The sequence below is a fragment of the Equus przewalskii genome, chromosome 9 (genome assembly GCF_037783145.1).
Source record: "Equus przewalskii isolate Varuska chromosome 9, EquPr2, whole genome shotgun sequence".
NCBI lineage: Eukaryota > Metazoa > Chordata > Mammalia > Perissodactyla > Equidae > Equus > Equus przewalskii.
Genome location: NC_091839.1, coordinates 77,063,487 through 77,089,463, shown reverse-complemented (window position 1 = coordinate 77,089,463; position 25,977 = coordinate 77,063,487). Strand labels below are relative to the sequence as shown.

General features: G+C 38.9%; 1 protein-coding gene across 13 annotated transcripts in view; it reads right to left on the bottom strand.

The window, feature by feature from the left end:
* Window positions 1–2,201: 2,201 nt before the first annotated feature.
* The window catches only part of AKAP7 (A-kinase anchoring protein 7), a 134,570-nt gene continuing 110,794 nt past the window's right edge, over window positions 2,202–25,977 (bottom strand). For 5 of the 13 annotated variants that reach the window (XM_070557130.1, XM_008518097.2, XM_070557135.1 and 2 more), the window contains one exon: window positions 2,202–4,216. In XM_070557130.1, coding sequence (XP_070413231.1) covers window positions 4,020–4,216 — 197 coding nt within the window. In that variant the 3' untranslated portion in view covers window positions 2,202–4,019. The remainder of the gene's footprint in view (window positions 4,217–25,977) is intronic. The other 8 variants (XM_070557129.1, XM_008518096.2, XM_070557133.1 and 5 more) reach the window with 2 other exon arrangements.

Below are 25,977 nucleotides of genomic sequence, written 5' to 3'. Positions count from 1 at the left end.
CTTACTTTGTTCCATATATGGTAGCTGGTTTATGCATCGGAGACCCAGTGCAAAGGTGCAAACACGTCCTATTGGTCATGTCTGAAATGACGTCTAGAATATGAAGTCAAAACTGCATTAATTACCTTCTCATTGGAATATATGGCTGCTAGAATGACTGAGTGGAGGCACATTTGGGATTTTAGAGTGAACAGTTTGAATCTTAAGTATGCTCCAGATACAAATCTAGATTATCTCAAAGGTCTGTAGTTAGTCTAGACGGAGAAGTAGATTAATGCAATAGTAATCTGATTCTACAAATGAGACCAAGTTCGAAGCTGACAGAATCTTGTCCTGCTCTTGAAAATATTACCTTTTTGACATCCCTTAAAATATTTATATAGGATCTACTATTTTTCCAGTCACTGGAAATGTTGGAATGAGGCTATAAATGTGAATACGTGCCACTGGGGTTTCCCTCCTAAAGGTGACAGCCAACACAAGTGAAACAGAATGCAAAGTCTTCTTGAATTCTAAGCCTCTTGCTGCCAACAGTTGCACCAGAGTGGCCCAATCAAGAAGGCCTCCCACATGGGTAGATAGCTGAGATGGTTGGATCAGAATGCATAGCATTGTCATATAGTCACAAAGAGTCTAGCATCCTAGGAAATTACCTGGCCAAATCAGCTGGCCAAACTATTTCAAATTATAGATTGGCACCTGAGGCCCAGAAAAGTGAATTGGTCTGCAAAAGATGACTTGTCAGTGGTGGACCCAGGTCTGGAAGCCACTCCACCTCCTGGACCAATGCTCTTTCACCAACCATGCAGAGCTTCCTGTCAAAAGACAAGGCTACATAACACGCAGTACCAATTTAGGACAACATATTCTGGCCAGGTGACCCAAGAAGCAATTGTTCTGTGACTCCGATTAATGAGGAAAAAGTCATTTTGAATATTTCAGATCCCAAACTTTGATTTTTGCAAATTAATGTCTTCTTAGATTTTTGAAATGGAACCATGAAGAAAATTTGTGTTATCATATAGTTCCCATAAATAAACCTGCTTAAATGAAGATTTCATTGATAAGGATTAGAATCTTTAATCCCTAAATTCACTATCTGGGTTTTTTTTCCCAGTCCCATCGCCTTAGCTGACCGCTCTCATGTATGTTCACAGAACTCCAGGATTGCGAGGGAGCAGCTTGTTACACATCCTCAACTTGTGAAACGTATTGTCTTGTACTTGGTAGAGAGAGGAAGTGTTGCTTTGTGGAAAGGGTGTGGCTTTGAAGTAGAACAGACCCAAGTTTAAACTTACGCCTACCTTTTTTTTAGCTTTACAGTCATTTCGCTTTATAGCCATTTAGCCATGTAGAGCCCCAGTTTCCTATGTGTAGAAGAGTACTAGTAACTTCCTAACAGGGTCACTGAAAGGAAGAAATGCAACAATGAGCCCAAACATCTGGCAGACAGCCAGGTGTTTAACAAATGGAAGCTACGATGAACTAAAGTACCAGTAAGACATGTAACCCCAGACTGCAGAAAGGATACTGTCTTAGCCTTTCAAAGAGCATCCTCGAGGAAGAGCTCCTTAAGGATAAAGATATTTATAGCCATATGCTGAGAAGTGCTATTCTCCTGAAAAACTGTTAGCTTCAATTTTAGGAGAGTGAAAACAGCCCTGGAACTTTGAGACGGAGCCTGGGGCGTAGTTCAGGTCCAGTTCCCCAACAGCACTGTGGATAAGGCACTCAAACTCCGTGAGTCTGTGTCCTCATTTGAAAAACAAGGCAAGCCCCCAAATATCCTTGCCTCCTCCCTTAGGGTTTCCATAAGGAAGGTGTCTGTAGACAGCGGAGCCCTCCACCCCTGAAAGGGGCTCCATCTGAGCAGCGCCAGGGTTTGTGCATCTGGATGGACCTGCTCCTTTCATCTCTGCCACGTCGCCACTTCAGCGACACAAGACTAGCAGTTCATGAGATGCTCTCTAGATCTTCTTTGCATTTAACGTTCTATTGTTAATTCTCTGTGAAGCTGACTGATGTGAAGTGATTTAAAAATCTAAAGTTGAAGGTGCTCTGACAACTGTGCTAAGTTACCTTGAAGGATGAGAACAGAAAGGTGAAGAAACACTGACACTCCCAGAGCTCTTGTTCATGACGTCATTACACCAACACAGAACCAACAACTTCGAAGAGCCAGGAAGAAAATGAGCAAAGGCAACAAGGGAAAACAATACGTTTATTAAGAGGCATGAAAATGCATAAACTCACTTATAAATAAATGTAGTATAATTTACCCAGTGAAAAAATAGTTAAAATCCATGAATAAACTGGATTTTATATTTGAAATGACTACATATTTGATTTCCAATAATTTCCCCTCCATCATGATCTCTTGGTAGCAGCAATTTTACAAATGACTATAGAGAAAGCTGTTACCAATGATTATTACGTGGGGGGAAATTTTTCAAGAATTTTATTTAAAAATGAACCAGTGCAAACAAATTCAGATTATAAGGAACATGGTAAGACCTGGGGCTTATCTTCAGAAAAGTAGAAAGTAAAAATCCTAAACATTTATTCATTAAGAAATGAAAAAGCAAACTACATTTTGATCATTAAAAAATAATACATACGGATATTATAAAACATTCTTAACCAGTGATTGCAATAATTACATTTATAAATTTTCATTCAAGTACTAGATTCAAGAAACATTCAAATTCCCATTAAAAGTAACTCAAGATATAGACACATGTGGACAATGCTTCTTTTGATTTAATAACAAAAACAATCATGTCAACAAGAGGCAAGTGATCTTTAAAATACTGTATCTTTTTATCTGTAAATTATTTTTCACAGTCTGTATATTTTATATGCAGGACCCAAAGAACATCTCACAACAGCTAATTAAGAAGTCCTTTCTATAAATCAACTCTTGATATTACAGAAACAAACATTCCAAAACACAAATTTAGCTTAAAAAATAACAGGGCAGAATCAGTCTTCTTTGTCAAGAAATTGTTAATTCCTTACCAGATGTTGGTTTGCCGCTCTGCAGACACTATCAGAAAACTCCTTTGGTATTTACCAAAGAGCTATTTAATAAACTGAAAAGATTTCATAAACTATGGAACCATGATAGCAATGCAGAGCTCATGTCAAAGCTGTACTGAAATCAACGTCACTTCCTTGATCACTGCTGTTAAGGGATCTTCCTTCCAAAAGCTCCCTCCTAATTTTGGCCTGAGTCTCAGGCTTCAGTAAAAGTTCCTTTATCTGTTTCACTTTGGACTTCAATCTCATCCTTTCTCGACGCAAAGCTTCATTAAGTAAGTCCAGGATTCCAATAGGTTTCTTGCCTATGGGGAAAAAAATTATATAATACATTTTACATAGAAATGCCAATGAAGAACATTAAATATGACACATTGACGTATCAAAAGAGGGTCAAAAGAGAGTTAAAAAGAAACCTTGAAAATGTTGCCCACATTTTATAGAAAAGGTTGCATTTCACCAAAAATATATCATTTACATGAAACAAATTTACTGTAAAGAAAGATCACTGCATAGCAACAGCAAACATAGGACAAACATGAAACACTATGGACAATAATTTCAACAGTGATTATTTTAAATTTAGCACTTGTTAGCTGTGTGTTTTGGCCTCAGATATAGTAGTCAAATGCCCTGCTGAGTAATATAAATGGCAGTATTCCATTTACGGCAAGGCCCCTTCCACGGCCTTTAATTTGAGTCCACGAGGCAACCCAAAGTCCCCTCTCCCTTGGCCATGGCTGAGGGCCAGTGAAACTTGGGCTGTTCTTTCACAAATAATTTCCTCTGCTAGTCTCGGCTCTCCATTTCTCTTCTGTTGTTTCAGAAATGCACACACATCGCTCATGAAAGTAGCAGGCAATCTCCACACACTGGACAAGAGACACTTAAACAGCACAATGCAAATTAGTCCATTGACTCAGCAGAGGCGGGCAGGGACGCTTCTCCTGGAGCAGTGGGGGCCTGCCTGCATTCGGGTCTCATTTCTTGTTGTTGTCACTGTCAGTGCCATTCCTATCAGCCTCTTCCGTTTTCACAGAGCTCCCATCCCCTGGCTTGTTTTTGTTCTGTGTTTCTTCCAGATACTGCTGGACAGCCTTGAGTACCGCATTCTCCACCAGCCTCTTACTGAGTCTTACCAGTTCAGCATCATCAGGCTCCCCTCCATTCTTATCACCTACATTCCACAATAGAGAAGAGAGGTCACTGAGATCATATTGCCATGGAAACCCAGCATGCAAAGGCCGGCTATTTTAGTTAGTTAAAATGAGCAAGTGTCCTTCAGTCTGGTAAATTGGGTCTATAAATCCAAGGATACTGGCTTGGCATTTCATTTGGTATTTGCAGAAGCAGGAGACTGCCTATTCCTGAAGACGTCAGGTTGAAAAGTAGTTCATTAGCCCCGGTCTAGAAATACTTTACCTAGCAATGCTGGAAGTTCCCCAGTTCTACATGGAATTTTTGTTTGTCTCGTCCAAGGCTAACTCCTACTATTAAAGTCCATGTGCCCAGCACCTGGAGCCTCAGACACGTGAATTCACCAACCAGATCTGTGTCTGCTTCTCCTTCTCCACCACCAAAAGTCAGGTAATCAAAATTTCCCTATCAGCTAACTACTTAGGATCACTAAATTTAAAATGTTTAGCCCAGAGGTTGGTTGTTAATAAACTTTCAGCATTCCCATGAAGACAAAGGTTGTTACTACTGCTAGGAACTGGTTTAAAATAAGTTTGTAAAACTAATCACAGGCTATCACTGCAATTTAACAAGTAGGAAATTGTTCAAGGAAGAGTTAGGATTACGAGAGTAAGTTACTAGATATTGATATTTTACAGCCATTTTGCTTCCCTGCTCGTGATGATCAAGGTTTAATTATTCCATTTTTCATTTTACTGTAAAAGGGCTGGGTCTCATCTATTCTCATGCTACACATTTCCCTCATTCTCTTCCCTGTCTTCCTTAACTGAGGAATAGAACAAGAGGGCTCATCTCTCATGTCCATTCAGCCCCTCAACTATTTCCACCAAGCTATGGCCCCAGAAAGGCAGATGATTAAAGGCAGAGATATCTGAGCACTTAAATATTAAGCAAATAGTAACAAATCTCAAGGGAGTGACAGACAGCAATACAGTAATAGCAGGGGACTTTAATACTCCACTTTCAACAATGAATACAGGATCCAAACAGAAAATCACTAAGGAAACATTGGACTTGAACTATACTTTAGACCAAATGGACCCAACAGACATAAACAGAGCATTCCATCTAACACACCAGCATACACATTCTTCTTAAGTGCACATGCAACATTCTCCAGGACAGATCATATGTTAGGTCACAAAATAAGTCTCAGCAAATTTTGAAAGACTGAAATCATACCAAGCATCTTTTCTGACCACAATGGTATAAAACTAGATATCAATAACAAGAGGAAAACTGGAAATTCACAAATATGCGGAAATTAAACAACATGTTCCTGAATAACCAATGAGTCAAAGATTAAATCAAAAGGGAAATCAAAAAATATCTTGAAACAAATGAAAATGAAAACACAACATACCAAAACTTATGGGACACAGCAAAAGAAGTGCTAAGAGGGAAGTTTACAGCAACACATGCCTAGATCAACAACAAAAAAAATCTGAAGTCAACAACCCAACTTTATATTCCAAGGAACCAGAAAAACAAGGACAAACTAAGCCCAAATAGCAGAAGGAAGGAGAGAACAAAGATCAAAGCAGAAATAAATGAAATAGAGAATAGAAGTATAATAGAAAAGATCAACAAAACTAAGAGTTGGTTTTTTGAAAAGATAAACAAAATTGACAAACTTTTAGCCAGACTGACCACGAAAAAAAAGAGAAGACTCAAATAAAATTATAAATGAAAGAAGAGACATTACAACTGATACCACAAAAATACAAAAAAATCATAAAAGACTGCTATAAACAATTATATGCCAAGAAATTAGAGAACCTGGAAGAAATGGATAAATTCCTAGAAATACTTAACCTTGCAAGTCTGAATTATGAAGAAATAGAAAATCTGAACAAGACCAATAACAAGTAAGATTAAATCAATAATCAAAAACTTCTCAACAAAGAGAAGCCCAGGATAAGATGGCTTCACAGGTGAATTTTACCAAACATTTAAAGAATTAATGCCAGTTCTTCTCAAATTCTACCAAAAAACTGTACAGGAGAGAACACTCCCAAACTCATTTTATGAAGTCAGCATTGCTCTGATACCAAAGCCAGATAAGGATACTAGGAGAAAAGAAAGCTCCAGGCCAATATCCTCATGAATTTAGATGCAAAAATTCTCAGCAAAATACTAGCAAAACAAATTCAAAAGCACATTAAAAGGATCACACAGCACAATCAAGTGAGACTTAATCTCTGGGATGCAAGGATGGCTCAACATATACAAATCAATCAATGTGATACATCACATTAACAAAGTCAAGGATAAAAATTGTGATCATCTCAATAGATGCAGAGAAAGCATTTGACAAAATTCAACATCCTTTCATGATAAAAACCTCAACAAATTGGGTATAGAAGGAACAAAATTAAGGAACATAATTAAGGCCACATATGACAAACCCACAGCTAACATACTCAACAGTGAAAGATTGAAAGCTTTCCCTCTAATATCAGAAACAAGACAAGGGTGCCCACTCTCACCACTTCTATTCCACATAGTAATGGAAGTACTAGCAAAAGCAATTAGGAAAGAAAAAGAAACAAAAGGCATCCAAATCAGAAAGGAAGAAGTAAAATTGTCTCTGTTTGCTGATGACATGATCATGTGTGTAGGAAATCCTAAAGATTCTACCAAAAAACCGTTAGACCTAATAAATGTAATTCAGTAAAGTTTCAAGATACAAAATCAACATGTAAAAATCAGTTGCATTTCTATAACAATGAACTATCAGAAAAAGAAATAAAGATAATTCCATTTACAATAGCTTCAAAAACAATAAAATACTTACGAATAAATTTAACAAAGAAAGTGAAAGATCTACACACTGAAAACAGTAAGACACTGATGAAAGAAATTAAAGGAGACACAAATAAATGGAAAGATATCCCATGTTCATGGATCAGAACGGTTAATATTATCAAAACGTCCAAACTACCCAAAGTCATCTACAGACTTAATGTAATCCCTATCAAAATTCCAACGGCATTTTTCACAGAAATAAAAAAAATCCTAAAATTCACATGAAGCAACAAAAGACCCCGAATAGCCAAAGCAATCTTGAGAAAGAACAAAGCTGGAAACATCACACTTCTTGATTTCAAACAATATTAAAAAGCTATAGCAATCAAAACAGTACAGTTTTGGCATAAAAACAGACACAGACCAATAGAAAAGAATCAAGAGCCCACAGGGCCAGCCCTGTAGCCTAGTGGTTAAGTTGACGCACTCTGCTTTGGTGGCCTGGAGTTTGCCGGTTCAGATCCTGGGCATGGACCCAGCATGACTCATGCAGCCATGCTGTGACAGCATCCCATATAAAGTAGAGGAAGATTGGTACAGATGTTAGCTCAGTGACAATCTTCCTCAAGCAAAAAGAGGAACAGATGGTAGCTGAGGACGAATCTTCCTCACACACACAAAAAAAGAGCCCAGAAATAAACTCATGCATATATGGTCAACTAATATTTGACAATGAAGCCAAGAATACACAATGTGTAAAGGATAGTTTCTTCAATAAACGGTGCTGGGGAAACTGGATATCCACATGCAAAAGAATGAAATTCAACCATTATCTTACACCAATCACAAAAATTAATTCAAAGTGGATTAAGGACTTAAACATAAGACCTGAAGTCATAAAACTTCTAGAAGAAAAACATAGGCAAAAAACTCCTTGGCATCGGTCTTTGCAATGATTTCTTTGGATATGACACCAAAAGAACAAGCAACACAAGCAAAAATCAACAAGTGGGACTATATCAACCAAAAAAGTTTCTGCACAGCAAAAGAAACAATCAACAAAACGAAAAGGCAATCTACAGAATGGGAGAAAATATTCGCAAACAATATATCTGATGAGGAGTTAACATTCAAAATATATAAGGAACTCACACAACTCAATAGCAAAAACACAAACAATCCAATTAAAATGGGCAGAGGACTTGAAGAGAGATTTTTCCGAAGACATACAAATGGCCAACAAGTACCTGAAAAGGTGCTCAATATTACTAATCATCAGGGAAACACAAATCAACACCACAATGACATATAACCTCCCACCCGTTAGAATGGCTATTATCAAAAAAACAAGAGATAACAAATGCTAATGAAGATGTGAAAAAAAGTGAACCCTTGTGCACTGTTGGTGAAAATGTAAACTGTTGCAGCTACTATGGAAAACAGTATGGAGGTTGCTTAAAAAATTAAAAATAGAATTACCATATGACCCAGCAATCCCACTTCTGGGTATCTATCTGAAGAAGATGAAATCATTATCTGAAGGAGATATCTCCCATGTTCACTGCAACATATTTCACAATAGCCAAGACATGGAAACAACCTAAGTGCCCATTGATGGTTGAATAGATAATGAAAATGTGATATATATATATATGTGTGTGTGTGTATATATATATCTCCCCACAATGGAATATTATTCAGCCATAAAAAAGAAGGAAATTTTGCCATTTGGAACATGGATGGACCTTGAGGGCATTACGCTAAGTGAAGTAAGTCAGACAGAGAAAGACAAATACTGTAAGATACCACTTATACGTGGAATCTAAAAACACCAAACTCATAGAAAGAGAGTAGAATAGTGGTTGCCAGGCATTGAGAAGGGGTCGGGAAATGAGGAGATGTTGGTCTAAGGGTACAAAGTTTCAGTTTTAAGATGACTAAGTTCTGGGGATCCAATGTACAGCATGGTGACTATAGTTAACAATCTGTACTGCACTTAAAAGTTGTTATTAGAGCAGAGCTTTAATGTTCTCAGCATAACAACAACAACAAAATTATAATTTTGTGAGTTGAAGGATGTGTTAACTAACCTTATTGTGGCAAACATTTCACAATATGTACTATGTGTATCAAATCATCACATTGTACACCTTAAACTTACACAACGTTACATGTCAATTATATCTCAATAAAGCTGAAAAAAAAAAGAGAAAGAATTAGAAAGCTCAGACATTAAGGTCAGCTCAGTTTTGGAACATGACTCATGCCCTGAAGAAGGCAAAAGCCCAAGGTTGCACTCGCACCCCTGGGTCTGGGACGGGAGGATACAGAGGCTGTGAGCTGAAACATGGACATTATTGTCTATCCTCAAGGACTGAAATACAAATGCACATATGCCAAGGGTGAAAAATGACTCCCAACCCTCCTTCCGAGCCCCACCACTTCTATTTAACATATCTGGGACCAATGCTGCTTATAAGCATCATTTTTAGCAACATCCAAGCAGAAGAGCGATGGGCTAAAGACCCACCTAGACACACTACCAGTGGGAGGCCTTAGCAACTGACTTCCCCTCAAAGACGGCAATATGACACCCCAGACCTATGATCAAAAGTCCTAGATCAAACACTTGCAGTGTAAAATATGCTTAGAACTGAGTAAAATTTAACTCTGTGATATCTATATAGAAGTCACTAAACATAAAAATGTCAGGATGTTATTGAAAGATAAAGAAATTCATTACTAACACCACCTTTTGGGGCAAGTTAAGACTATTTTTATTAGTTAGAATGAATGAGTATATTGCCTAATATTTGAAGGATTTTATCTTACTCTTACAACACAGTGTTTATACTATATAGATGACACCTCCAAAGGTGTCACCTGAAATGATTTGTATAAAGGCTTTTCAAATTTAAAAGGGAAAATCAAACTTCAAATGAAGGAATACTTGTTAAGTACCCTTCAAAGACACTGCACATGATTCTGGACATCTGCCTCTACTTGTGCCCTGTGTCTAGGCCAGAGGTTGCCTTCCTGGGGGTTGGTTCTGACCCTAGTCAACTGTAAGATAACATCAGTCATCACATTACTGATACATCATGAGTGAGATAACAGGGCTGTATCTGAGTCTGATCATAACTCAGTCTCCAAGCTGCCTCTCAGGTTGAAGATGCTGAGCTTCTGTGATTTCTCTCAGTCCACAATGAAGGGTCCCTGTTCCTTCAAACATGAAGAGATTTAAAACACAAAAGTCTTCCCACAAAAAATTAATTTTCTCTTCTGACTTTCCTATTTCTGTTCATGCTTTTACTATTATCCAAGTCAACCAAGCTCAAAACAAGACTGTCGCCATCTTTGACGCCTTCCTTTCCCTTGTCAACCCACTTAACCACCAAGCCTTACCAATGTGCCCTTCACATTTCCTCCCTTATTCAATGCATCTGGTAGGACACCTCTAGATTAAATGTCCAAATATGCATGTGAAAAATCTCCAACCACTTTGATTGATGAACCTGCTTGGTATGCCAAAATATCCAGTTTATGGGGCAAATACTGACTACCCACAATAACAAACTGATTAAACAATCAACAAAAAAAAATAAATAAACTTATAAATGAATCTTCCAGATCAGTCCAGGATTCTTGCCTTGCCTTAGGATTTCCACAAAGCTTCCTCAGACCATCACCATTCGCCTAGGGAAGAGCCTATCAGAAGGCTTGTCACAGAGCCCTGAAAGAGCACAGCCATTCAAGAAACGTGTATTTTCACCCAGTGAGACCTTACTTGTGTTCCCACTTTTAGCAGACTTACTCAACTTACTTAAAAAGAGGCGTCTGAAGGTTAAAGTTATACCTTATTTTCCTTCCGCCCACTACTTGAATAAAGCTATCTGTCGCCCACAGTGACCTCTATGACAAACCACCACCTTCATTTTCCCTGCAGCCTAGTTAACAATGGCAGTTCAACACGCTGCTGCAATTTTTTTTAACAACAAAAAATTATTTATTTGCAACACAGCCCAGTGCCCATCACTTCAAATCAGCACAGGGGTAGAAAAGAGTCAAACTACAAACAAGCTAGCTTCGCTATTCCAACAAAAGAGCACACAATCTTGAAAAAACTATTCTTTCTTGGTCTACCTAGGTTACTTAATATCATACCTACTTAAAATGACAGGTTAAACTTTGTCTTTGACATAGTATTTTTAGAAATCTCCCCAGAATATCTTCAATCAATTTCTTAGGAGAATACTGAAAATATAAAAGAAAGGTAATGAAAAATTCTGTTAAGTCCACCAAATATAGGACTATCTTTAAAAGAAGAAATTTAAGAAACTTTTCATCAAACTTCAGGTAAGCAATTCCACTCTCTGTAAGAGTTGTAACATTGTTAATCCCTGGTATGTACCCATGATTCTGTTTTTTGCTTCTATTACCTGGGATCTCCGAAACCAAGCCAGCGCAGAGATAAAATTTATTTTTGTGGTCATAAAAAATAAAATAAGTGGCCTCCTTTGTGGTATTAAGAATATTTTCTACCTACTAGGATAATTTAAGGTCAACATTAATGTGGTTCAGCTGACCCAATGTGCACCCTGATCAATTACTTAATTGATGTCACGTAAAGGGCTCCAGAAACCATCACCACCTCCACCCACTGCCAATATCTAGCTGCCTATTTGTCCTGATAAGAATAAATCATGCTAGTAGTTTGTAAAAGAAACCAAAAAAATCTTCATTACAATGCCACGGAAGACCAAGGGAGAGAGTACAACCACATTAAAACCACTCATCCCAATCAAAAGCCCAGCAAGTTATTTTGTGGGTATCAACAAACTGATTCTTAGGTTTATATGGTGAGGCAAAAAAAACCCAATAGCCAACCCAATACTGCAGGAGAAGAACAAAGTCAGATGACAGGCACCACCTGACTTCAAGACTTACTGTAAAGCTACAGAAATCAAGACAGTGTGGTATTGGCAAAAGACTAGACACATACACCGATAGGACAGAATCGAGAGCACAGAAATAGACGGACATCAATATAGGCAATTGATCTTCGAAAAAGGAGCAAAAGCTATACAATGGAGCAAAGACAGTCTCTTCAACAAATGGTGCTGTAACAACTGGAAATCCACATGCCAAAAAATGGATCTACACACAGACCTTACTCTTCTCACAAAAATTAACTCAAAATGGATCACAGACCTAAATGTAAAATGCAAAACTATCAAACTCCTAGAAGATAATGCAAGAGAAAACCCGTATGACCTTGAGTACGGCAGTGACTTTTTAGGTACAACACCAAAGGCACAATCCGTGAGAGAAATAATTGATAAGCTGGACTTCACTAAAATTAAGAACTTCTGCTCTGTTAAAGACAATGTCAAAGGAATAAGAAGATAAGCCACAGACTGGGAGAAAGTATTTGCAAAGAACACATCTGACAAAGGACTGTTATCCAAAACATACAAAGAACTCTCAAAACTCAACAGCAAGAAAACAAAAAACCTGATTTAAAAATGGGCCAAAGAAGTACATAAAAAGATGCTCGACATCACTAATCACCAGGGAAATGCAAATGAAAACCACAGGGATATATCATCCTATACCTGTCAGAATGACTATCATCAAAGACAAGAAATAACCAGTGTTGGCAAGGATGTGGAAAAAAGGGAAGACTTGTGCACTGTTGGTGGGAATGTAATCGGGGCAGCCACTGTGGAAAACAGTATGGAGGTTCCTCAAAAAATTAAAAATAGAACTATCATATGAATCAGCAATTCCACTTCTGCCTATTTATCTGAAGAAAATGAAAACACTAACTTGAAAAGATATATGCACCCTCATGTTCATTGCAGCATTATTTACAATAGCCAAGAAAGACATGGAAGCAGCCTAAGTGTCCATCGATGGATGATGGATATAGAAAATGTATACACACACACACAGGAATATTATTCAGCCATAAAAAAGAATGAAGTCTTGCCATTTGTGATAACATGGATGGATCTTGAGGGCACTATGTAAGTGAAATAAGTCAGACAGAGAAAAACAAATACCATATGATCTCAATGTACAATCTAAAAAAACCCACCAGGTTCATAGATATAGAGAACAGATGGGTGGTTGCCAGAAGTGGGGGGTGGTGGTTGGTGAAATGGATGAAGGGAGTCAAAAGGTTCAAACTGACAATAAGTGATGGGGCTATAACGTACAGCATGGCAACTATAGTTAATAATACTGTATTGCATATTCAAAAGTTGCTAAGAGAGTAGATCTTAAAAGTTCTCATCACAAGAAAAAATTCTGTAACTATGTATGGTGACAAATGTTAACTAGACTTATTGTAGTGATTACTTTATAACATACACAAATATCGAATCATTACGTCATACAACTGAAACTAATATAATGGTATATGTCAATTATACCTCAGTAAAAAAACGGGCCAAAGACCTTAATAGACACCTCACCAAAGAAGATATACAGATGGCAAATAAGCATACGAAAAGATGCTCCACATCAAGTGCCACAGGGAAAATGCAAACTGAAACAAAAGTAAGATACCAGTACACACATATTAGAATGCCCAAAATCTGGAGTACTGACAACACCAAATGTTGGCAACGATGTGGAGCAACAGGAACTCCCAATCGTTGCTGGCAGAAATGCAAAATGGTACAGCCACTTTGGAAGATAGTCTGGCAGTTTTTTACAAAACTAAACATTTTCTTAGCATACAATCCTTCAATCATGCTCCTTGGTATTTATCCAAAGAGTTGAAAACTTATGTCCACTCACAAATCTGCACACAGATGTTACAGCAGCTTTATTCATAATTGCCCAAATCTGGAAACAACCAAGATGTCCTTCAGCAGGTGAACGGATAAATAAACTGTGGTAAATCCAGATAATGGAATATTATTCAGCACTAAAAAGAAATGAGTTACAAGCCATTACAAGACATGAAAAAACCTTAAATGCATATTATTAAGTGAAAGAAGACAATCTGAAAAGGCTACATACTGTGTGATGCCAATTATATAACATTCTGGAAAATGCACAACTATGGAGACAGTAAAACGATCAGAGTTTGCCAGGGGTTGCGGAGGGAAAAGACAGGGATGAATAAGCAGAGCACAGGGAACTTTCAGGGCAGTGAAAATACTCTGTGGGATACCATAACGATGGAGACATGTCATTTATACATTTGTCCAAACCAATAGAATGTACAACCCCAAGAGTGAACTGTAATGTAAACTACAGACTTCGGGTGATGATGCCGTGTCAGTGCATCATCATCAATTCTAACAAATGTGCCACTCTGATGGGGAATGTTGACAAAGGGGGAAGTTATGCATGTGTAGGGGCAGAGGGTATATGAGAAATCTCTGTACCTTCTTCTCAATTTTGCTGTGAACCTAAAACTGCTCTAAAAAGAACAAAGTCTTAATTTTAAAAAAAAGTTCTCACTTGCTTACATCCCAACTATCAAAACCTTCATTTGGTATCTGAACTCAGGCTTCCTAAACATCTTCCCATCACTTGCTCAATTGGCCCTTCTTATTCCTGCAGTGTAATTGTTCCTCCTTAGAAGCAGAATTTTTTTAACTGAGCTTACCTTTTCTTTCATCTACCTGGATAAAAGGAGACACCAAATATAGATCATAGGCTATTCCAAAAGTTGGGGTGGCACACTCAGCTTCCTTGCACACCACCCACAACTCATCTGTGATGAGAGACAGATCAAGAATTGTCCCCAAGTGCCCATTTAAACTGACACTGTCCTTGGACCCTTGTCTGCCAAAAGCATTAGCTGCAACCCCCCAGGAGTGCCTGTGAGTGCCTGTAAATAAAGCTCCCCTCCTCTTGTCAAATACCAACCTCCCCACCTCTGACACACACACCAGAAAATTTTAGAATTAAAACATCAAAATCAAATTTTAAATATTTTCTAGAATATAAATTTCAAAAAGGAAAGAACCATGCCTTTGTAAGTTTTATTCTGGATTCAGTATCACAGAACAAATAGAAAAAGGATGATGCTTCATATACAAAGGATGACCCCCAGGGGTTCTGGAGACCACTACACTGCGTGGCCCTCCATCTGCCCCACGACACTGTTTTTTAAATTGGGGTGGGGGTGGGGGGTGGAATGCAGTTAAAACGAATATCAATAGTAGCCTTCAGGGGAAATGAAGGGAAGATACAGTCCCCAACAGGCAGTCCCCCTGCAGCCTGAATGGGCGGGATAGGATCCAGGCAGCCCCAGGCAAAGCTGTCATGATGACAAAGAGTTATAAGCCCTCTGGCCTTTTGTTAACACAGCTGGACCAGCACCTCCAGTCTTCACTTCCCTCCACTGTGCCCGCCCCTGATCCACACATCCTGGCAGGAACCCCAAATCACATGGCTTAGGACGATTCCTATGACTTGTCCCCTTAAGACTGTTCTTCACATAGTCACATCAGAGATGGGACAAGACATCTTCACTGGATGTTTGTAGGCCAACCAGCCTACCAGAGAACTCTCTCCAGACATCACTTAACAGCCTGCTCGGGAGTCTCTTTTCAGTCTGTCACGTCAGTTCCCTGAGTCCAAGTTATGATCCACGCTGTTCCCTGTACGATGTCGGCTGTGATGCTGTCATTTGTTACTGGAAACCTTGGTGATGTGATGGAACTACCAGCGGTGACGTGACAGAGCTCCTGATGTGAGTAAGCAGGGAAACATGACATACACACGAGTCTGAAATCTAGCTCTGCCGTTTCTGTCTGCACAGCCTCGTTCACAATCTCTGCAAACCGACACTTCCCTTCGACGGGCCACTCGTGAGGTAGCGCACCTTGCAGTGCTGTTGTAAGCATTAGAGACAAGGTGCAGAGAGTGCCTGACACTGTGTCTGGAACACAGCAGGCTCCCAAAACATCGCCCTTGCTTTATTAGTACATTTTATACAGGTGTTATGATTAAATCTGAGTCCAATTTATTTTAAGAAGAATGTGCTCAATACCTATTAAATGCCAATCAGTAATATACTCAAACACTTTATTAAGTGCCTACTATGTGTCATTACTAAGTATTTAAAAATAAAAAAGATATAGTCTCTGACGGACCACATAGAAGTCCGTCTGGGAGGATGACCAATAGACAATGATTGCAAACAACAGGCTAAGTGCTTTCACAGATATGTTCAAGGTCCAGTGGAGGAGACATTTCAGCTGCCAGTGAATAGGAGTTTCCAGGCATGGGGGTGAGGGGGGCGGGAAGGCTTTCTGACATAACAAAGGCATGAGTGTGTACACAGAACAGAAATGCTCCACGCATCTGGGGAACTGGAGGTACTTCCATGGGACTGAAATAAGGAATTCAGAGCATCAGGGGCAGGGTGGGGGTGGTGCAGGGGAAAGGTGGTGAGCGAGCAGCTAGGATGGAGGGCTCTGCGTACCGTGCTATGGAGTCTAGGTTCATTCTACAGGCAATAGGTAGCTATGGAAGGATTGTAAGCACAGCACATTTTAGAAAATTCACTGTGACAGAAATGTAGAATATGGAAGAAGAACTAGAAAGGGGCAAAAATAGAGACAGGTTTTTGCAAGAGACAAAAGGGAAACAATGAGAGCCTGAACCACGGTAGATGGAGTAGGAAAGTAGGGGGCCCATGACAGAGAGAGTTAAGAAACGGGAATACTGGACCACAGGGCCAGTTTAACTAAGGGGGAGTATTGAGGAAAGAGGAAGGGGAGGGCAAAATATACAGAAACGTATGAAGAAATAACGGCCAAAAATGTTTGAAATTCAATAAAAACTATAATCCTAAAATCAAGAATCTCAAAAAATATCAAGTATGAAGAAATGTGAAGAAAATCACACTTAGGAATGCCATGATCAAATTGCTGAAAATCAGTATTAAGAGAAAAATCATAAAAGCAGCCAAAGGAAAAAGGATGCATTACATACAGAGGAACAAAGACAAGAATGGAACCATGGAAGCCAAAAGACAATGGTACGGCATCTTTAAAGTACTAAAAGGCAACAGAGACTGTGCTACTCAAGCACATTATCTTTCAAGACAAAGGTGAAAGAAAGATTTTTTTTTTTCAGACATATAAATGCTGAGTTAATTCATCATCAGCCATCCAGCACTGGAAGAAACATTAAAGGAAAAGCTTTAGGCAGCAGGAAAATGATACCAGATGGAAATCTGGATCTATTCAGAGCCAAGAAGAGAACTAAAAACTGTGCAGATGTAGGTAAAAATAAAAGACTTTCTCTCATTCTTAATCTCTTTAAAAGACAAATAACTGTTTTAAACGGAGTTTATAAAATAGGTAGAAATATAAAGGATATGGCAATAATAGCCCAAAGACTGGGAGGAAAAATAGAAATCATTGTTGAAGGTTTCTTATGCTAAATGTGAAGTGGTACAATATTATTTGAAGGCACATCATCAGAGGTTAAAGATGTATATTTTAAAACTCTAGAGCAACCAATAAAGTAAACATAGAAAAGTGGCAGTAACTAAGAAACCAATAATGGACACAAGATGGAATCCTATAATTTTGTGTGTGCGTGTGTGTGTGAGGAAGATTGGCCCTGAGCTAACACCTGTTGCCAATCTTCCTCTATTTTGTTTTTCTTCCCAAAGCTCCAGCACATTGTTGTATGTCCCAGTTGTAGGTCCGTCTAGTTCTTCTATGTGGGAGGCTGCCTCAGCATGTCTTGATGCGCAGTGCATAGGTCTACGCCAAGGATCTGAACCGGCAAACCCCGGGCCGCTTAAGAGGAACACACAAACTTAACCACTATGACACCAGGCCAGCCCCCTATAACTGCTTAATACAAAATAATGCAGGAAAAGAGGAGAGAAAGGAAGAAAGAGCAGACGGGAACAACAAGCAAGGTGGGAGATTTAAACCCATCTGTCTTGAGAATCATAACACATAAAATGGTATAAACCACTTTAGAAGAAATCAAAGGGAAATTGGAAAATATTTTGAACGGAATGAAAATTAAAACACAACATATCAAATTGGTGGAACACAGTTAAAGTGGTACTTACAGGGAAATTTATACCATTAAGTGCTTATATTAGAAAACAAGAAAGGTCTCAAGTCAGTTATCAGACCTGCCACAGTAAGAACACAGAGGAGCAAATTAGCCCCAAAGTAAGCAGAAAGGAGGAAATAATAAAGGTAATAGCAAAGTGCAATGGAAAACAGATAAACAATGGAGAAAATCAAGGAAACTAAAGGCTAGTTCTTTGGGAAAAAGTCAATGAAATCAATAAATCACTATCCAGACTGATCAGGAACGAAAAATAGAAAATACATATTACCAATATCAGGAATGGGAGAAGGAACATTGTCCTCAATTGTACAAAGATTAAGAGAATAATAAGGAAATATGAACAATTTTATGCCAATAGATGCAACAAACTAGATGAAATGAACAAATTCCTTAAAAGACACAAACTACCCAATTGTATTCAAGAAGAAACAGATCACGTGAATAGTCCCATATCAAAGAAAGTGAAGTCATAGTTGAAAATCTTTCAACAAAGTAGCCCAGATGGCTTCACTGTTGGTAAATTCTAGTGAGTATTTTAGCAAGAAATTTTACCAATTCACAAAGTCTTCCAGAAAATAGAAGAGGGAACACTTCCCAGTTTGTTCTGTGATACCTAAACCAAACAGACATTGTGAAAAAATAAAACGGCAGACCAATATCCCTCATGAATAGAGACAGAAAACCCTTAAGAAAATACTACCACATTAAATATAGCAATATATAAAGAGTATAATTCATCATGACTAAGAGGAGCTTATTCCAGAAATGAAAGATTGAGTCAACATTTGAAAATCAGTCAGTGTGACTTACCATACTACAGACTAAATAAGCAAATGTGATCATCTATACATTCAGAAAAGGAATTTGACACAATCTGATACCCATTCATGATAAACATTCTTAGCAAACTGAAAAGAGAAGGAAACATCCCCAGGCTGAAAGAGCATCTAGGAAAACCTACAGCTAACATCACACTTACTGCTAAAAGACTGAATGATTTTCCCCTAAGGTCAGGAAAAAGGTAAAGATATCTGCTCAAACCAGTACTTCTCAGCATCGCATTAGAAGTCCTAGCCAATGCAATTAGGCAAGAAAAAGAATAAAAAGCCTCTTGATCAGAAAAAAAGTAGTAAAATTGTCTTTATTCACAGATGACATGATCATCTACCTAGAAACCCTAAAAAAAACTACAAAAATGGGGGGCGGCCTGGTGGTGCAGTGGTTAAGTTTGCACATTCCGATCTTGGCAGCCCAGGGTTCACCAGTTTGGATCCCGGGTGAGGACATGGCACTGCTTGGCATGCTATGCTGTGGTAGGTGTCCTACGTATAAAGTAGAGGAAGGTGGGCACAGATGTTAGCTCAGGGCCAGTCTTCCTTAGCAAAAAGAGGAGGATTGGCAGTAGTTAGCTCAGGGCTGATCTTCCACAAAAAAAAAAAAAAACTACAAAAATCTTTTTAGCAAGGTCACAAGATATAAAGGACTAAAGTTTAAAAAGTCAATTATATTTCTATACATTAGCCATAAATAACTGAAAATTGAAAATTAAAAAAAAATATTTTCAATAGCATAAAATGTGAAATACTTAGGGACAATTCAACCAAATATATGCAAGACCTAAACACTGACAACTACAAAATCTCCTGAAATTACATAAGACCTAAATAAGTAGAGACAAACTATGCTAATTGATTGAAAGATTCAATATTGTTGTCAATTTTCCCTTAATTGGTCTATAGATGCCAAACTATATCAATCAAAACCCCACCAGGCTTTTTCATAGAAATTGACAAGTTAATTCTAAAATGTATATGAAAATGTAAAGGAACTAGAACATCAAAAACAATTTTTTAAAAAGAACAAAGTTGGAAGACTTATGCTACCTGATTTTAAGACTCACTATGAAGCTATAGAAATAGAGACATGTGATACTGGCATAATGATAGACATATAGATCAATGAAACAAAACGTAAAATCCAGAAACAGACTCACAAACATATGGCCAATTGATTTTCAACAAGGGCGCCAAGACAATTCAACATAGAAAGAAGAATCTTTTCAAGAAATGGTGCTAGAACACCAGTACAGCCATATGCAAAAAAAAGAACCACAACTCTTACCTCACACCATGTATAAAAATTAATGCAAAACGGGTCAGAGACCTAATATAAGAGCTAAGAGTATAAAGTGACTAGAAGAAAATATTGAGCTTCTTAGCGACCTTGGATTAGGCAAAGATTTCTTAAATAGGACACCAAAAGCACAATCTACAAAAAACAAAATGACAAATTGGGCTTCATCAAAATGGAAAATTTTGTTCTTCTTAAGACACTGTTAAGGAAAAACAAAGCAAACCACGGACTGGGAGAAAATATTTGCAAAACATACTCATTAAAGAAGGCATATCCAGAATACAAAAAGCACTCTCCCAACTTAATAAGAAGACTAACAGCCAAATAAAGAATGGCCAAAAGAATTGAAGGTTACTTTAAAACAAAACTACAGATGGCCCACAAACACGTGAAAAGATACTCAACATCATTAGCCATCAGAGAAATGCCAATTATAGTCAAGAGATACGGCTACTCACCCACTAAAATTAAAATCACAAAGATTAAAAGATTGACAATATCGGGGCCGGCCCCACGGTCAAGTGGTTAAGTTCCCACGCTCCACTTCGGCAGCCCAGGGTTTTGCAGGTTCGGATCCTGGGTGCAGACATGGCACCGCTCATCAGGCCACACTGAGGCGGTGTCCCACATGTCACAACTAGAACAACCCACAACTAAAATATACAACTATGTACTGGGGGGATTTGGGGAAAAAAAACAGGAAAAAAGAAAAGATTGGCAACAGTTGTTAGTTCAGGTGCCAATCTGAAAATAAATAAATAATTTTTAAAAGAAGATTGACAACATCAAGTCTTGGTGGGGATATGAAGCAACTGGAACTCCTGTGGCTGGTGGGAATGCAAAAATGGTATAGCCAATTTGTAAAAAACATTGGGAAATTTTTTATAAAAGTTTTTCTTATGAAAGTTACCCATATTCTTACCATGCAACCCAGCTATCTCACTTCTAGGTAAAATTGAAAGCAAGTGGAATGCAAGCATATGTTAAACAAAAACCTATACATGAATGTTTGTAGTAGCTCTTTATTCATAATTGCCCCAAACTAGTGCATGAATCAATAAGCCGTAGTACAGCCACACCAAGGAAGCGTCCTCAGCAACACCAAGGAATGAATGCTGATAGACGCAACAGCACAGATGGATCTAACGTACATCACGCTGAGTGAAAGCAGCCAGTCAAAGGCTGCATACGGTCGATTTCATTTATGTGACATTCTAGAAAAGGTAAATAAAACTACCAGTACTGTAAACAGACCAGGGCTGGGCATGAGGGCAGGGGTTCACTCTAAGGGGGCACGAGAAGATTTGGGGGTAATGGAACTGTTCACCTCTCGACTGTGGTGGTGGTTATAGGACTCCTTGTGTTGATTAAAACTCAGAACTGCACATAAAAAAGTGAATTTTACTGTACATAAATTATACCTAAATTTTAAAAAATACTAAAGAGAACAGTTTCTTCCCCACGACGAGGGACCGTTAAGGGACCTGTTGGGGTCAGCCTGTGGACTCACTGAATGGACTGGCGCCCTGTCACTCTGCATCTGGCATGCAGCTGGTAACGAGGATGACTTTCTCAGCTCCACTCTCTGTTCTAAGATACACATCTCAACTGTAGATTCTGCAATGCCTCCCATCTGCAGGCCTCAGACCCTCAGCTGCTTTCCTTCGGAATCAAATTTTTCTGTTGTGCTCAATATCAAAATCTGACGAATAATTTCCAGTGAAACAGACTGGGGTGGTTTCCAAGCATGAATAAGACCCAAATTGTTTTAATTCTCCCCTTCAGTGTATCAGACATGTATCGTTTGCTCCAATCTGCTCAAACAGTGCCAACTAAATTGGTACCCAGTACTCTGATTGACAAGTGATCATCAACACTCTGTTGTTGACATTTCTTTCAAGGGCACGGTGTTCACTGTGTTTTGTTTTGCTCACTTGTTTTGCCTCATATGGTCTGTATGCTCCCCTCTCCTGTTCCCTATCATAAACTGCTCTCTCTTACGTACAAACCCAGGGTGTGTCCTCCCTGAATTTTGATTCCTATATTTGTCCCACTTGGAATGTGAGTTCTCAGGATCCCTGATTGTTTGGACCACTGTACATCCTTCTGTGCAAAGCTGACTGAGAGGTGCAATTTTGAGCACGGATTAAAAAAGCAGACATTCTAGACACAAGTCCTAGGCTAAAGGAGTATCAACGGAAGTATGACTATTGTTGAAAAATTATTCTTATGACAAAGAAGAAATACAGTTTCCAATGTGTCAAAATAAATTTTCAAGTCATCATGTTCTTGTCTGGCAGGAAAACAAGGAGGCCAGAAAATGAACATTGTTTAGAATCTTAAAAGTATTATGTTCACATAATGTATTATCATCTATTTTAAGAGACTTCTGCATGAAATTTAAAAGCATGACTAGTTGGAATTAATTTTCATTTGTTTAGCCAACAGACCTGCTTACAATAATATGTACTTTTTTTTTTGGCTGATATTCTGAGCTAGGAGTTGATTCAAGTAGAAATAAAACTCACTTTCCTGTTCTCAAAGCAATGTTCACCAATGAGCAGCGTAAACATTGCCATCAATCTAATCTGGTGCATAAATCACAACTGTAGATATCACTTTGCCTCTTTTATAAGTAATAAGGACACACGCAGATGGGAAGTTTCTACAGGCCGAGAAAATGCCCATGGTGCCAGGTCACTAATGGCAATAACAAGAATACTTCCTTCCATTCGTTTAGATAATGCTTCACACTTCCAAAGTGCTTTCAGAAACATTATCTCATTTGGTTCTCACAGAAGGCTTATGAGGTACAGGAGTTGTTATTTCCCTGATGTGACAAGTAAGAACAATGAGACACAAGAGGTTACATCAATTGTCTAAGATCACACAGTAGAGGTGACGGGAGTCTGCAGCTCTCCCTCGAAATCAGGAAGATTACCTCATCTAGGACACCCACCCCCGGGCAGATGCTCCACAGCTCTCTGGAGCACAGCCACCGTGAGGAAATGGAAGTACGCGTGAGAAATAAGACATAATTTAATGATTGGTTGATTGGGAAAGAAAATTTTGGAAGGTTTCATTCCCAGATTGAAATGTTTAGAGTAAATGATGGATATCAATTAATGCAGGACAATCCCTTCCTCCCTCCCTCCTTTCCTTCCTTCCTTCCTTCCTCTCTTCTTTTCTCCCTTCCATCTTTCCTTCCACACACACTCCCCGAGCATCCTCTATTTGTGACAAGCATTGCTGCTATGAATACAGAAATGAATCCGACATGGGCCCTGCCTTCAGGACTCCAGCAATTCAGTAGAGGTAGAAACACATGTTAAGAAATAAGAGATCAAAAATGCTCTGAAGGAAAGATGTACCATATAGAGTGGGTACACAAAGTAAAAAGTGGTCAATTCTATCCAGGGGAAAACATCGAAAGAAAGCTTCATGCAGGAGGTGATGCTGGAGCAGGATTTTGTAAAATGAGTAAGTGTTTATCAGGAGGGCCAGGGTCGAAATGGTACGGCAGGGAGGTAAGACCAGCCTGCTTGTTTGGGTAACTGTGGAGCTTGGTCTAAAGTGACTGATGAGGTGGGAGGGAAGGAGAAAGATGAGGCAGCAAACGTGTGCAGGGGAGAGGCTGTGAGGGCTCCTGGAGGACATACCGAGGAGCCTGCACATCATTTATTCCAGAGCGCCTACGATGATCAAATTACACTTCCAGATTCCGAGACGTACACAGGTTATTAAGGCTTGTCTTCAAGGAATTGCTTATTTCAACCCATGAGGTATAATGCTAAAAGAAAATTCGATTTTCAGGACACTGCTAATGTTTAAGAATATAAGCTTGGGCCTCAGAACATTCCTATTATTTTATAGGAAAACATCAGTGTGCCCCAGTGATTTTGCTCCACCTTGTTTCAGGTTCAGTTCAAATGACCAGGCACTACGCTTAGTGAGAGGGCCCAAAATACAAGCATCACTACAATGTGATCAAGGGTATCATAAATGTTTTAAATATCACAGGTTGAAAGAAATATTTTTTTAAAAGTATTCAAACATAGCTCTTTTGAACTCAGCTCTCTAATCCTAAACCAAACCCTTTTCGGATGAGCATGTGGAATGAGTTTTACCCTGCAAAATTTTCACGCTAATTATTCAACTAGCCAACATATAAAATAAGTTAAAATGGCACTGTTTGTTTTCTTTGATGGCTTCTGAAACCTAATTTTAAAGTCTGACCATGAACATCCAGGTGCACAGAACTAACTAGTTAGCGTATTTTGCTTGTGAATATGAGCAATCTGTGGACCGAGTCAATTGGGTATTATAAAAGCAATCCTAGTGAGTCAGGTAGAGAATGGAAAATGCTAAAGAAAACATGAAGAGAAGAGGATTAATCAGGAAAATAAAATCAAGAGAAAACTGATAATTTAAGGTCATCCTTTTGCCATTCTTCTCGGCACATAATAAAAATAAAGAAAGAAACCGAGCACATACTTGAGCACTGAGTTCTAAGCACTAAAACTCAGTTTTCCCACCTGTAAAATGGGGCCCATCATCATCCTGCTCTCCTGTCCCCATGGGACTATTGAGAGGCTCCAAGGAGGACAGTGTGAGTCCCTAGAGAGGGGAGAGGTCCCAGGGTCCGTGTCACTGCTCACTCCCACCCCCTACCACGGCCGCCCTCGCCTGTACTGCCACTTGTGTTCCTTAAACGCAGTCTTGTCACATTTAAAAGAAAAAAACTGAAGCGTGATGAACTCATAAATTTATTGCCTTAGCCTCAGGAAGAATGATTGAAGAAAGTAACTTAGGATATACGTTTATCTTCTCAGTGACCTAAGACCATCAATTTACTAGAGATTACAAAAAGCATTCAGACGAAAATCAAACGGTTTTAAAGTTCTCTTTGGTGATATCTCCTGGTCATTAAAGTTCTCTAAATACATGAATTCTTACTCTAGGAGATGAAACCAACATTTAAACCTGTTGAGTGATGCGCCGGTGGGATGCAAATGTAAATTCACTTCTTCCATCAGTTGAGTTTGGTTCTCAAGCTCTTGACCTCTAACTATGGAAGAATTGCCCCCAGTCAAAGGAATTTCAGGAATCGGTAAGAAACATGCACACGTGGTACCAGAGTAGACAAGGAGCAATCACTGTCACACTGGGCTTCCTCTCCAGGCCACCCGAAAGGCGACTTGATGTCCCAGGCAAAGCAGGGCACCGAAAAGATGGTTAGAAGGAAATCAGAGATGATCCCAGTCTTGCCCCCAATCATGCCCACTGTTTCTCTCTGAAGAGCCCGCCCCACTGCAGCTGCTTAGAGTCGCTTCCCAGGAAAGGAGGAGGCTGAGGAGCCACGCTCCTTCATCACCAGCGTCTTCTAAGACCCAGCATCCTGCATATCGAGTCCCAAGACTCTGCACACTTACGTTACGTTCATAACACAAAGAACCTAACACTGCTTTATTCCATTGCAATAATTGTATTTATGGATCTTTTTATTAATGACAAGCCTACCTAATATTAAGTGCCTATTATGTGCCTGGCTTTTTTTTCACACGTTTAAATCAAAAGCTCACTATTATTATCACTCTGTTACCTACGAGAAACCAAGGGTCAGCAAAGCCAAGAGACTTGCCCAAGTCTGCACAACTGAAACATGACAGAGTTGGGACTCACACCACACTCTTGCCATTATACCATGACGCTGCTGTACATCTGGCCATTGGAAATCTATTCCTATGATATTGTCTATGACATTTTTAGCTCTAAAATGAGACT